The sequence below is a fragment of the Sycon ciliatum genome, chromosome 6, assembly GCF_964019385.1.
Source record: "Sycon ciliatum chromosome 6, ocSycCili1.1, whole genome shotgun sequence".
Taxonomy (NCBI): Eukaryota; Metazoa; Porifera; class Calcarea; order Leucosolenida; family Sycettidae; genus Sycon; species Sycon ciliatum.
Genome location: NC_088648.1, coordinates 19,377,496 through 19,389,624, shown reverse-complemented (window position 1 = coordinate 19,389,624; position 12,129 = coordinate 19,377,496). Strand labels below are relative to the sequence as shown.

The 12,129-nt window shown below is 44.4% G+C and overlaps 2 protein-coding genes across 2 annotated transcripts; both read right to left on the bottom strand.

Moving 5' to 3' along the window:
- Window positions 1-1,320: 1,320 nt before the first annotated feature.
- Window positions 1,321-6,805, bottom strand: LOC135819566 (uncharacterized). The gene is made up of 4 exons (XM_065332795.1): window positions 6,485-6,805; window positions 4,803-4,916; window positions 3,687-3,797; window positions 1,321-2,006 (listed from the first exon to the last, which is right to left on the bottom strand). The coding sequence occupies exons 1-4, from the start codon at window positions 6,648-6,650 to the stop codon at window positions 1,702-1,704; spliced, it is 696 nt and encodes a 231-aa protein (XP_065188867.1). The 5' UTR covers window positions 6,651-6,805; the 3' UTR covers window positions 1,321-1,701.
- A 1,034-nt stretch (window positions 6,806-7,839) lies between these two features.
- Window positions 7,840-11,552, bottom strand: LOC135818888 (uncharacterized). Its single transcript, XM_065332085.1, has 4 exons — window positions 11,167-11,552; window positions 9,979-10,062; window positions 9,666-9,719; window positions 7,840-8,631 (listed from the first exon to the last, which is right to left on the bottom strand). Exons 1-4 carry the CDS (start codon window positions 11,327-11,329, stop codon window positions 8,354-8,356), a joined length of 579 nt encoding a protein of 192 aa, XP_065188157.1. The 5' UTR covers window positions 11,330-11,552; the 3' UTR covers window positions 7,840-8,353.
- Window positions 11,553-12,129: the final 577 nt, after the last annotated feature.

Here is a 12,129-nt window from a genome sequence, read left to right as displayed (position 1 = left end):
GTATTCTAGAATATTCCGAATACTAGAATATTACTGTGCATCACAGCTTAGAAGTCACCGTCCCCTCATTCTGCTGTATCACCGTGCAGTAGTAGGGACCGGCGGATTCTGCTCCACAAGGTGGCAGATTCTGCTCGAAAAGCAGTGAAATTGGCAGAACCATACAAACCTTATGGCGGGCAATTCCTCGAATTCTGCTCCATTTTTTTATCCACATACCAAACATGCATGAAACTTACCAGAAAAAGTACCGAATTCTGCCAATTTTTCTCTGCCGGCAGAATCCTCCGGACCCTATGCAGTAAGAGGCTTTGGGAATTGAAGCCGGCAGAACAATTGAAGATGTTACTTTTTCTGGTATGTTTCGTGCATGTTTGGTATAATGTACATGTGTGTGCGGAATTTAAAGGGATTACTTGCGATAGCGTTTGTATGCTTACTTTGCCATTGCCAGCCACTGGCTTTTCAACTCTGTTGTTGTGTGATGTGTAGTACGGGCGGAGCACAAAGATTGCCAAATTCATTGCATTTCGAGCAGAATCTGCCGATTTTTCGTGCATTATCCATCAACGGCTACCGTACAGAGGGTGCGATATTCGTGAGTTCTCCATGCTTGACATCCCAAAGTGAGAAGATACAACTTTACTCGTGCAAGAATGTTGTGATGTGGAGGAACGAATTTTGAAGTATTTAATACCGTGGATCGTCTAGGAACCTTTTGCAGTATACAAAACTGTGGGTGATTTAGGAATACTTTGTCGAATGAGGTGCGTTAGGGTGCATAAACATACAACAAACAGAAAAAGCAGTCAAAACAACCGCTCTGAAAAGGTGATGACCCGTCCCAGAGGACAACTACTTGGAACAAGGGATGTGATCCTGAGTCCAATGAACCTTGAAGGAAATTATACAAATTATACAACTTCTGCATAAGAAGACCGCTTGTACATGTTGACTACATTGGTTAGTTTTCTTTAGTGGTAGCTTTTCATAGGTTTTGTTTGAGGGTCCACCTTGCAAAGGTATATTTGAGGGCTGGGCGTGTGCCTGTTTTACTGCGACGTCATTAGCTAAAGAAGCAATAAACTTTGTCAGCCATCAACGTTTTCTTGTACCTCCTAACATTGTTGTTTAGAAGGGTATCGCACCTCACTATGACCGCAGCAAACTCCACTAGCCAGCCTGAAGATCACAGTAGCCTAGAAATTGGACGCTCCTCCCACCAATTTAACCACGCTGTGAAATCATTATAGCCACTCCATAAGTATCCCCACGCACACACCTCACACCCAACATACGCACCATTATCCCAGCGCTCAGTCAAGTTGTGCCGATTTCTCCAGCTTATGAGAAATGCCTTCCAGACATTGCATTTGGGCACGCTGACAGAGGCAACGCAAAACTCACGATTGTACATCGGTGTGCATCAGTACACAGAGGCCCTAACTTGCTATCTAACTACCTGTAGAACTTACACTCTACTTCTTACACAACAGTATTGCGTCACCCCACATGCACGTGTTGGTGAACAACGTCATGTTACATCAACCAAGCATGCCAGCAACACGACTAGGAGCAGAAAGAAAGAGGGTTATTGGGGCAGGAGAGAGTGTTGTCATAGCGCATACTGCAGAACCCATTGGGAGCGCTTAAGCCGTTTTTCTTGCAGCCGGATTGTGAAAGCTTGCCTTGAAGTTGTATTCAGTCGTTCGAACGGCTCTGCGACGAAGCAACAGAAGCCAGTAGTTTCAATACGGCACGTCGACGCTGCTGCTGCTTTTGCCGCAACGCAGCTTGAACTGCAGACCGCCATTGCTGTAGCATGTGTGGTAGCCGGGCTCGAAATGCATGACGTCGTTGCTGTGCCTGTTGCTGCAGGTGCTGGCGTTGCTGGTCGCTGAGGCGCTGTCGAAGCACACGTAGCACACCATGCAACGGACTAGCAGAACGACGGACCTCGTCCAATTCTGATGGAAGTATCTGCGCTGGCGAACGCATCCCCTGAGCTGGACAGCACGCAGCAGGAAACATTAATACACTGGGATTGTTATGAGGACAGAAACCTACAGTCCATTCATCGGAAACAGTCCCGCAGGCTTTTGAAAGTCCGATTTGGGCCGAATTGAGGATCAAAACTCCAATTTTTAATTGAAGAAATCTGGGTTTGGGATCTGCTTTTCCAAACATTTTGCCATGCCATACCTGTCCTAATTTTGTAAAACCTGGCTGAATTTCTATTTCTCTGTTCCTGGACTTTTCTGCCCTCAACAGATACTCCATTAGATAGAATAGACTAATGGCGATGAGAGAGAGAGAGAGATAGAGAGAAGAGTGGCGTCCGAAGGTGATAAAAAGAAACACTCCGGCTACCTGGTGACATGATTACTCCTAGTTCTTTGGCCGTATTGTAACCAGCAGACTTTGTTAACGGTCTCCGGGTAGCCATGACAGACCCTAAGCCGGCGGCCCAACGCGAACAGCCCCCCTACATGTGTATATTCCGACTGACCTTATGTCCGGTACATATGTATTTTTTCGACATGACGTGCGGAATTACCTCTGCAGCGACCCTATGACGAACCTTAACAAATAATCAGCCGTAGAGATATTATATCAACAGTCGAATCGATGCAGTCTCTGTTGATAAATTGAAGCCAGCCTTCTTTGATAGCGGTTTTGGAGAGCTCTCAAGCCAGCCGCCTCAGGGGACCGTCGGAGCCAGTGCCTCAGCAGGCCACGCGTGCAACACGGCCTGGGCGCAGAGTTCAGATTCCAGTCAGATTGAGAGACTTTGTCACATGAAAGCATAAAATCGACTAGCTAAACTCCATAATTATACCTACTCTATATTACTGAATACTGAATGCTTCGAGAATTGTATTATTTCAATTAATTTTTAAATAATTTGAATTTGTACTCGGATGGAGAGCCAATGATTAATTTATACAAAAGATAAAGGACCAAGGACCAGGATCATGTTATCGTATGAGCTGAGTGTCACTAGTTAGTAACTGGTTAGTAACTGGTGGTGTTAGTGGACAGTATAGCGTAACTTGTAGTTCCTTGGTCCTTTCTCTTTTGTATAAAATTGAATTCGTTTTAGACATTGATTTGAATTCACTTTTCCATCATTTTACTATAGCAGGGGAAGTATTTAGCATGCGTGCTAATGCATGCGTCATCTTCACCAGCTAAAGCTCTTACTGTTATCTACCTCGTATAATGTGGCATATGCACTCTTGACACTGGGCACACTTGCACGCTCCTTCTTCTCACATCTTTTGCCTTTCACGCAGTCAGTTTCCCTTGCTTGTCGTCAGTTGATGTCATCCAATCTATTCATTCTGGTGATTTATTCGAGTCAAGAAGGATGATTGACTTCTCCAGTGTCCACCGTGTGCGCTTTCACCTTGCTTTTTACAGCCCAGCCCATGCCCAATTGTAAAAAAATTATACTGAAATGGTCCACAGTGCTAGGCCTTTGCGGATAATTCCGGCAGAAAAATTGGCAGAATTCGGTACTTTTTCTGGTAAGTTTCATGCATGTTTGGTATGTGGATAAAGAAATGGAGCAGAATTCGAGGAATTGCCCGCCATAAGGTTTGTATGGTTCTGCCAATTTCACTACACAGGGCTCTTGTATTCAGATCAAAAGATACTTCCAAGTTCGATAGATACTGACTTACCCTTAGTCCTTTTTTTAGCCAGCGAAAACTCATCTGTCATCTCTCTCCGCGCGGACTCTTCATCAGCAACAGCAGTCCCGTCCGGCAACGTCAAGGCACGTATGATCGCATCTATCTTGTAAGATAACATACAGAGAAATGAGATTAATATCAATAACAGAATAGACGCAATATTCTAGTATATCCTTATAGCTGGAGCCCATGCACACATCAGTGTATCAGTTTATTGTATATACATGTAGTACAAAACTGTCCACCTTTCCACACTGCGCTCTTTGCATATATAATACACCCATACAATTGAATACCACCTCAGATATTAGAAAATATACAGTACACATAAGATAATAGAAAGGTGTGCGTTGTCTATTAGACCTCGTTAACCTCAAATAACCTTTTCTATTACAGTATCTGAGATGCACTTTTGCCCTTCACAAAGTGTTTTTTTTTAACTTTCAGGTTGGTTGAGAACATCCTCGCCATTGAAAGACTTGAAGAAGGACGAGAGGCATAAAGACGAAAGATGAAAGCGTGCAGATAAAGATGGCATCTGGAAGATGATGGTTTGAGGTCGAGGGAGAGGATGAAGGAGATATCGTGCCATCCTTTTTGTGGAGCATTATTTTTTTACAGTGTTATAACTCGACTAAAGTATTACACTATTCACAAATTTGAGGGAAATTTGCAAACTGGAAAAGTCTGAAGTAAAAATGGCTGTCGCAATCAGGACTCGAACCAGCGATGCTCTACCACCAAGCTATGGTGTAGTTGGCATCCAGGTAGCGACCGTTCAACAATTTCCCCAGACTTCCAAACTCCCTCTTCCTGTGAATCCACACAGACTCGCGGGATGCAGCCCTAACTGCAAACCCAAACTCTGCACGTAAAAACTAGAGCGCGCAGCTCCAATACATAAACTTACAATAGTTCGAGGGAAAGTTGGACAAAGGAAAGGTTTGATACATTATGAAGTACATTTATATGAACAATAGTTGACTTCTTCCTTCCACCGCCTAACACATGCAATGTTTCATCCTTTTAAAGACTTCAATGTTTCAGACTCTTCTTGTCTTCAGGAAAAAAGCCAATTCCATTTTAAGACAGATTCTGACTTACCCGGATTTGTGGCTAATGTGATAGGAATCACCTTAGAGCCAACATTCAGGGTCCCTTCCCCGCCGATGTTGTCCATCGAAAGGATACTAAACAAGGCCTTTAGATTCCCCGCATCTAAACAGACAGTATCCAAATTGAAGAAAATGGAATAGGATTGGTAATAGATTAGACACTCTGTTGTTCATTTTTACCCCTCCTCCCATTCAACAAATTGCGTTCAGAAACGCACACCCACACACCCACACACACACTCATACACACACACCCTGAAACTTCAACTTGCCCTTTGCCGAAGGCAATGATAGTGAAAGGATAAATTTGGCAGGGACAGGCAGAGAGGTTCATGGAATTTGAGGTGGCTGGTACGGCGACAGGTCATCCCTCACTCACTAAAATATTCTGGTTCGAAGGAGACATCACGGGGCCTCGGACGACGGTGGATTACCTCCCTAAACTCCGCGCGGTTCTGCATAGTGTCGAACTATTTCTTCTCCAAGAGATGTGAATGAATGCGGTTGAATTTGTGCCCAACTATATGCCGCCAACGCTTGCATGGTCCGTGTCGAGGCCGAGTTCCAGAAAGCAGGGTACACTTGGGCAGACGGTCATCGTCCATGCGACCAACATGAAGGAGCCAAGCTAGCCGACACTCACGTAATGCTCAGTGGATTTTTCCACCAGCTGAAGCGAAATAGTCATTGATCATATCCACGCATCGGCGACCTGAAACTGCACTGAGAATCGAGAACTCTGGAGCACGGACTCGACGAATGTTGGCAGGGGGCCCTGGATAATGGGTGCAAAGAGATTTGCCGGAACGTCCAACAAGCTGATTCCCCTCCAAATTTCGCACTGGTGTAAGCCGCCATTCGTGGGGATGGGGGAGATGACTGCATCACGCCAGTCAAAGAAAACAATGTCCTCCGACCACAAAACACATAAGTTCAACAAGATGTGCGTGAAGTTTAAAAATATATCAAATTAAATTAATACCGGCCGTAGAAAGAGTGTAGGCAGTACAACAAGAAAATGTCAAAGATCACCATGGTAGCTTGTACAGGCTCAGTGGAGTTTCCCGTCATTGAACTATTACTAGGAAGAAATGAGTCGTGATGATGTCATAGCTGGGGGTTTCTTTATGAGCAATAAGCCAAACTAAAATTATCTCTAAAGTATACTGCTTATTACGTATAGAGGTATCAAAGTGTCAGTCTCCTCAGTGTCCTATTTCTGAAGTAGGTAGTTATTAAACCGGACACACTTCTATGGAGGGACACAAGGGCCTTTATCTTACTCATATTCGACTATTGTGATACTGCTTGATGTGGCCTGTCAAAAATGCTTCTTCAAAAGCTAGAAGTACATCAGCGCTTATACTCTTATTCAGAAGTAAAAAAATATTATTATTCCGCAAAGACTCAACATCCTCATCTGAATCTCTCTATACTCTTGGGTCCTCCCTTGGTCTTTTGCTTCTTTATCCCGCTCCCCCTCCCCCGTTTTCCTCTTTATTCCGAGGCCATAGCCGTATCGTTTACACTTCAAGTACATAATGATAATTATTATGTTGGATTTTGAATGAAATAATACTTCAGCACTCTTCGCTACTTCAGCAACATGCCAGTACTAGTACCGGTGTGCAAGATAGCCACTCGTGACTCTCACGTCACATTCAGACTGACCTGTCGAGCCGACCGCGTTGAGCAAGTCGTCCAGGACGCTTTCTCTGATCCCTAGGTTACTTGGCACCTGTCTTGCCGTTCTGTCTGGCACTGCTGAGCTCAATGTTGAGAACGCCAGGAGCAAGAGCGCCAGAAGCAGGCCTTGGTGGACCATGGCTTTTGCCATCTCTCCCAGCCGCCGTCCGATACAGACTAAAGAAGGTGACACTGATTTTAGTTTGACCAGTTATAGAGGTATGAACTTCTCTGAACATGACGAGCGAATCCAAATGTTTTGATGATAAATTATTGTATTATCAAGCACACAGGGCTGCGAGGACACGGTATTATCAACCTGCAAAACTCAAGGACATACCTGCATGCTGTTGGTTTGGTGGTTGTAGTGCCCAGCACATTATTGCGAGAAACTATAGCGGGTCAGTGGCATTCTTTACGAATTACAAGCTGTCGCGTACAAGATTGCACCAATGCCACAATACTCCTCTATCGTTGAACAGGTAGTCACTCCACATGCTAATTGTTAAGTGTGAAAATTAGCATCTAGAGTGGCCAACCCCTCTAGTTGTGTCAATTCACCTTTATTACGACTATCACTTGACACATTTCCGTCACTTAATACTACAGCATACGTACATGTATGTATGTACGTAAAGTGTTCGTTTCACTGAATGGGGCGCTGCAGTAACTGTGATCACCAGTATACAGTACTACAGCACCGGAAATCGGACCTCCCTTCTCCCCCCCCCCCCCCCTCCCCAAGCGGTGCGCTCACATCGCAAAGACCCCGTGTGGGATTGTAACACTACAAAAAAGAGGACGCTAGAAAGTGAACGCTCCACCCAGGGGCTCGGATTTCCGTTGCCATCCGTTTAGGTGGTGATTACAGTGGTTACCGCAGCTCTTTGTGAAGAGTTTTGTCGAAGTGAGAACAAGCCCTTGAAGGGACGGCCTCGTCCCATTGCGCAAGTTAGCAGTGCACGTGCGAGAGGCCTAGGGCACTTCTTCGTCTGGCAGCAAGATTCGCAAGAATATTTCTCTATTCAGGTGACAAGAACCTTGCATGCATGTGACTTTGTAAGCCGCGTTCAGTATTCTTTTTCCGAAAAGCTAGGGAAACACACATCATGAATAGTGGCGTCTAGTACTAGCCAGGGTCCAAAACATGTACAGTCAATATCATCAGGCACTAGGTACTGTATACATGTGCTTGTTTGTTCCTGCACTGCAGGGTGCCTATCAAGACATGTTCCAAAAAAAGAGGTTTTTTTGTCCATGACTGTGGTATGGTATTTGTAGTTGCTGCATTTCATTCTATTTTTTCAAGGAGAAGGCGGCCACAGCCGGGACATGCTGAGCTGGTTTTCAATGAACTGTATTGAATTTGGCCCGTACAAGAGGCGGGTCCAGATTTAAAAAAATCAAGAGTTGTGTGATACCTTGAGAACATGCACTCTATTTCTTGTACAACAGGATCGCGTCTCCCAACACGGAGATATTGTTGAACAACGGGGTTACGTCAACCATGCATGAAAGCAACAAGACCAGTACATAATGCCATTATCCAAAAGCACATATCCAGTGATGTAGCTTGTTCAACGTTACTGCACACTAACGAAAGCATGAATTTTTACAAAATACACAACTCACCGGCAGGCACATGGGGCTAGCATGAGGTGAGATATCATAGACGAAGAAATATAGCCAAGCAGGAAGACAGGTACACAGACTTGTACACAGACTTGTGCCCGCAGGGACTTCTGTGTACCTAAAAAACACTTAGCGCATACTGCAGAACCTAAAGGGAGCGTTGGTTAACTATGCTGCTTATTTTGCAGTCGGGTTGTGAGAGCTTGCCTTGTTTTTCTTCGTTCAAGTAAACCGTCTTCCGCAACAAATCATCAGCAGTAGTTCTAGTGCGGCGTTTCGAAGCTGCTGCTGGTTCGCTGGAACTGCAGACCGTCGTTGCTGTAGCAGGTGTTGTAGCCTGGCTCGAATTGCATGCCGTCGTTGCTGTAGCTGTTGTTGCTGCTTGCTGTGCTGGTCGTTGAGGCGCTGTTGAATCAGACGTAGTACACCATGCAACGGGCTAGCTCGAAACACGCCCAATTCTGCTGGAGTTACCTGCGCTGGCGAACGCATCCCCTGAGCTGCACAGCAGAAATACACTGGGATTACTGTCGTGGCAGAAAACATTAGATACCCCATCAGACATTCCGCGCCCCAAACCTCGGCGGACGAAGCTCGCGAATTTGCATTTTTGGCTCCAAGAACAGTGAAATTTGCGAAAATAGACGAAATCTATAATAGCAAAATAATAATAGAAGAAAACACAAGGAAACGAGGTATGAAGCAAATATCCTCGACTGTATGAACTATGAAGATAATAAGCAGTCAGAAAGTGCGATAACAGGGCACACAACTGACAGTCTAATGAGACATTCAACGACCTCTTTTCGCACTGTCTGACTGCATATCATTCTTCTTACAGTCGTGGGTAGTTGCCTCATAACTCGTTCCTTGTGTTTTCGTCCAATATTTTACATTCATTACTGGTTCATCATCTGAGATAAATGTGTAACTCGGTAGAGAATTCCCCAAAATCCTTTCCTCTTATCTGCATTTACCTCTTGTACTTGGAGACAAGATTATCTATTTTTGATAGAAATATGACACAACAAAATCTATAATCAACGGACACCGATTCCTTATGACAGAAAACCTTTCTCCATATTTCATTACTAACTACGTCTGGTAAATGATGGGGAATGAACGAAGTAGGTCAACGTAGCAGCAATACAGCTACGCCTGGTATTAAAAACAGTAGCAAGGAGGAAGGCAGCAACATGGTGCGAAGGATAGCACATGGCCAAGCCAAACACACACAGCACATGAGTATAGGTTCACATAGCCACACAACGTAGAGGAGCAGCGGTTCTGCTTCTGCCTGCAGAGGCAGCCGGTATCTAATAATAAGTCCCAATCTGTCATTGCCACCCATTTGGCAACAAAATTAATAATCCCAAATGTGTTGATGTTCTTTTCTGACGATTTTTTCCATTGTGTCACGCGGATGTTCTCATCGTCATTTTGAATGCGTTAGAGTTTCTTTATGTCCACATTCAGCAGCCAATCTCTGCAGGCAGAAGCAGATAACTTGCATCTATGATTGACACTGACTTACTCGTTGACGCCAAACTGCTCCGTTGCGAGGCTTGCTGAATTTCTGCATCTTCATCTACATGTTGAATACCCAAAATACAATCGAAATTAAATTCATCAATTGAGGGCAAAAGTCTGCGGAAAATCGGAAGACAATTCACTGTCACCACAAGGAGAAAGACAAGAAGAACATTGGGTTGATAAAAAGGGTAGTGGTTGACGGGAGAGTGAGGAGAAAAGAGTTCGTGGGTAAGGAAGAGAGCAGGGAGGCCATTTCGAGATAGAAGTATTGGAAATACAAAGAGCATTTTTTTAAACATAAAACCATGACATACCTTCAATTATCTTGACAATGTGCTTGTAATATGCTGCAGCATCCTCCTCATTTGCCTTCAACTCGTCCTCGTCCCTTTGGTGATCTACAAGATGAAAACCATATGCAAGGAAACAATCACACGCAAGCATCCACACACAATCACAACATTTTACCGTTTGAGTACATGTACATATTTTTGTTTCCAGATAGCAACTTCCCACCGAAGTGCAAGAAAATGGAAACAAAGCAAAAAAAGGACAGAGAGAGAAAGATAGAGAGAGAGTGAGAGAGAGAGAGAGTGAGAGAGAGAGAGATAGTGAGAGAAAGAGAGAGGGAGAGAGAGAGAGAGAGAGAGAGAGAGAGAGAGAGAGAGAGAGAGAGAGAGAGAGAGAGAGAGAGAGAGAGAGAGAGAGAGAGAGAGAGAGAGAGAGAGAGAGGGAGAGAGAGGGAGAAAGGGAGAGAGAGGGAGAGGGAGAGACAGAGACAGAAACAGAGAGATATACAAGTTCTTACATTATGACGACAACAGATGTGCTAAAATCAATACGACCTAATGATGAAAGTATTTCTGCGTACAAATGACATTGATCCCTAATACTGTACTTATTAGACCAGTGAACAGTGATGTGGCAATACAAATGATGACGTCATAATTGGGTATTTTGATCGCTGATTAGTCATGCTGAATCTCCGTAGTACACTGTTTTTTACGGACATGTACATGTACATGTACAGGTACATGTTTGGGGTAGCTTTGGACTGCTCAAAATTGAGAAGTATCTCGGATACGAAATTTAAACTACACTTTCCTATCAGGACACACTTTTATGGGGGAATACAATATCATGTTAATCCGTAGACCTACCCCGAACAATGTAATATGCACAGGGCAAGTATGCGTCTCCTCAGAGTACACGTATAAGTATACTGTAGTTCTCTTCTGGTGAAACAAGGAGAAGGAAAATATTTTACGAGTGGAATCAGTTCTCTTCTGCTCGTAGTTCTGCAGTTGTACTAATCCGTTACACATGATAGCACTGTCGAACATTTCCCTCTTTATAACGGAGCCAGTTGGTAGGTTTGATTGGGAAAAGGATAGAATTCAGTATTCTTTCAATATAAATGTGCGCGCAGAAGCCAAGTACGAGTAGTAGTATGCAGAGTCCCAACTCGAGACAATTTCGACTCGACGAGCATTCAGACTAACCTAACGCAACGTCGTTGAGCAAGTCTTCCAGGTCGGTTTCCCGGATCCCGGGGTTACTTGGCACGTTTCTTGCCGTTCTTGCCGGCACTGCTCTGCTCAATGGTGAGCACGCCAGGAGCAAGAGCGCCGGAAGCAGCCCTACGACGACCATGGTTTTTGCCATCTCTACCGGACACTGACTTCAGCTTGATCCTTTGGCTCCGCGCTATTCCGTCGATGACGTCAAACAGCCATACCTCAGTCAAATAGTGCACTCGCGTGAAAATCTAAGTGTAATAGTAGTCTATAGCCTTCTTGTCACAAGTACAAGTAAATCCAGCTGTTTTGATAATAATCATTATTGTATGGACTAGAATAGAGACTGCGAGGGCACGGTAATATCAAGCTGCAAAACCCAAGACAAGGACACCTTTCCAGCCACTTGTGTGGCAGTACAATGTAGTGCTAAGTACTAGTATATCGCGAGAAGTTACATTGTATGTTGTCGGTCAGTGCGGATCTTTGAGACTCATTTGTCACTGTCGCCTATCCCAAGCTGTCACATACAGCATTGCACTCTTCTATCCTTGGACAGCTAGCCGCATGCGTATTGTCAAGTGTGCAAATTAGCATCTAGAGTGGCTCCCCCCTCTGGTTAACCGGTTGTGTCCATTCACCTCACCACTAGCACTACTTGACAAATTCAGTTCACTCTACTGTACTGGAAGGAATGCGTAAAGTACTTCAAACATTTCACTGCCCTTATCGTACAACGGACGGCCTCACCGATTCCTGAACTGCTGAAGGCACTTTCGCGGCAAGATACATTGTACCTCTAGGTCAGGTATTTTCTATTCACGTGTCAAAGTGATATTCGCGTAAGCACTACGTTGTATATGAACAAAGTCTGTACGTGACGGCTAATGTTGCAGTCCCTTTGCAAAGTACGATAATGCACACGACGAGGTGATCTGCTATTATTGT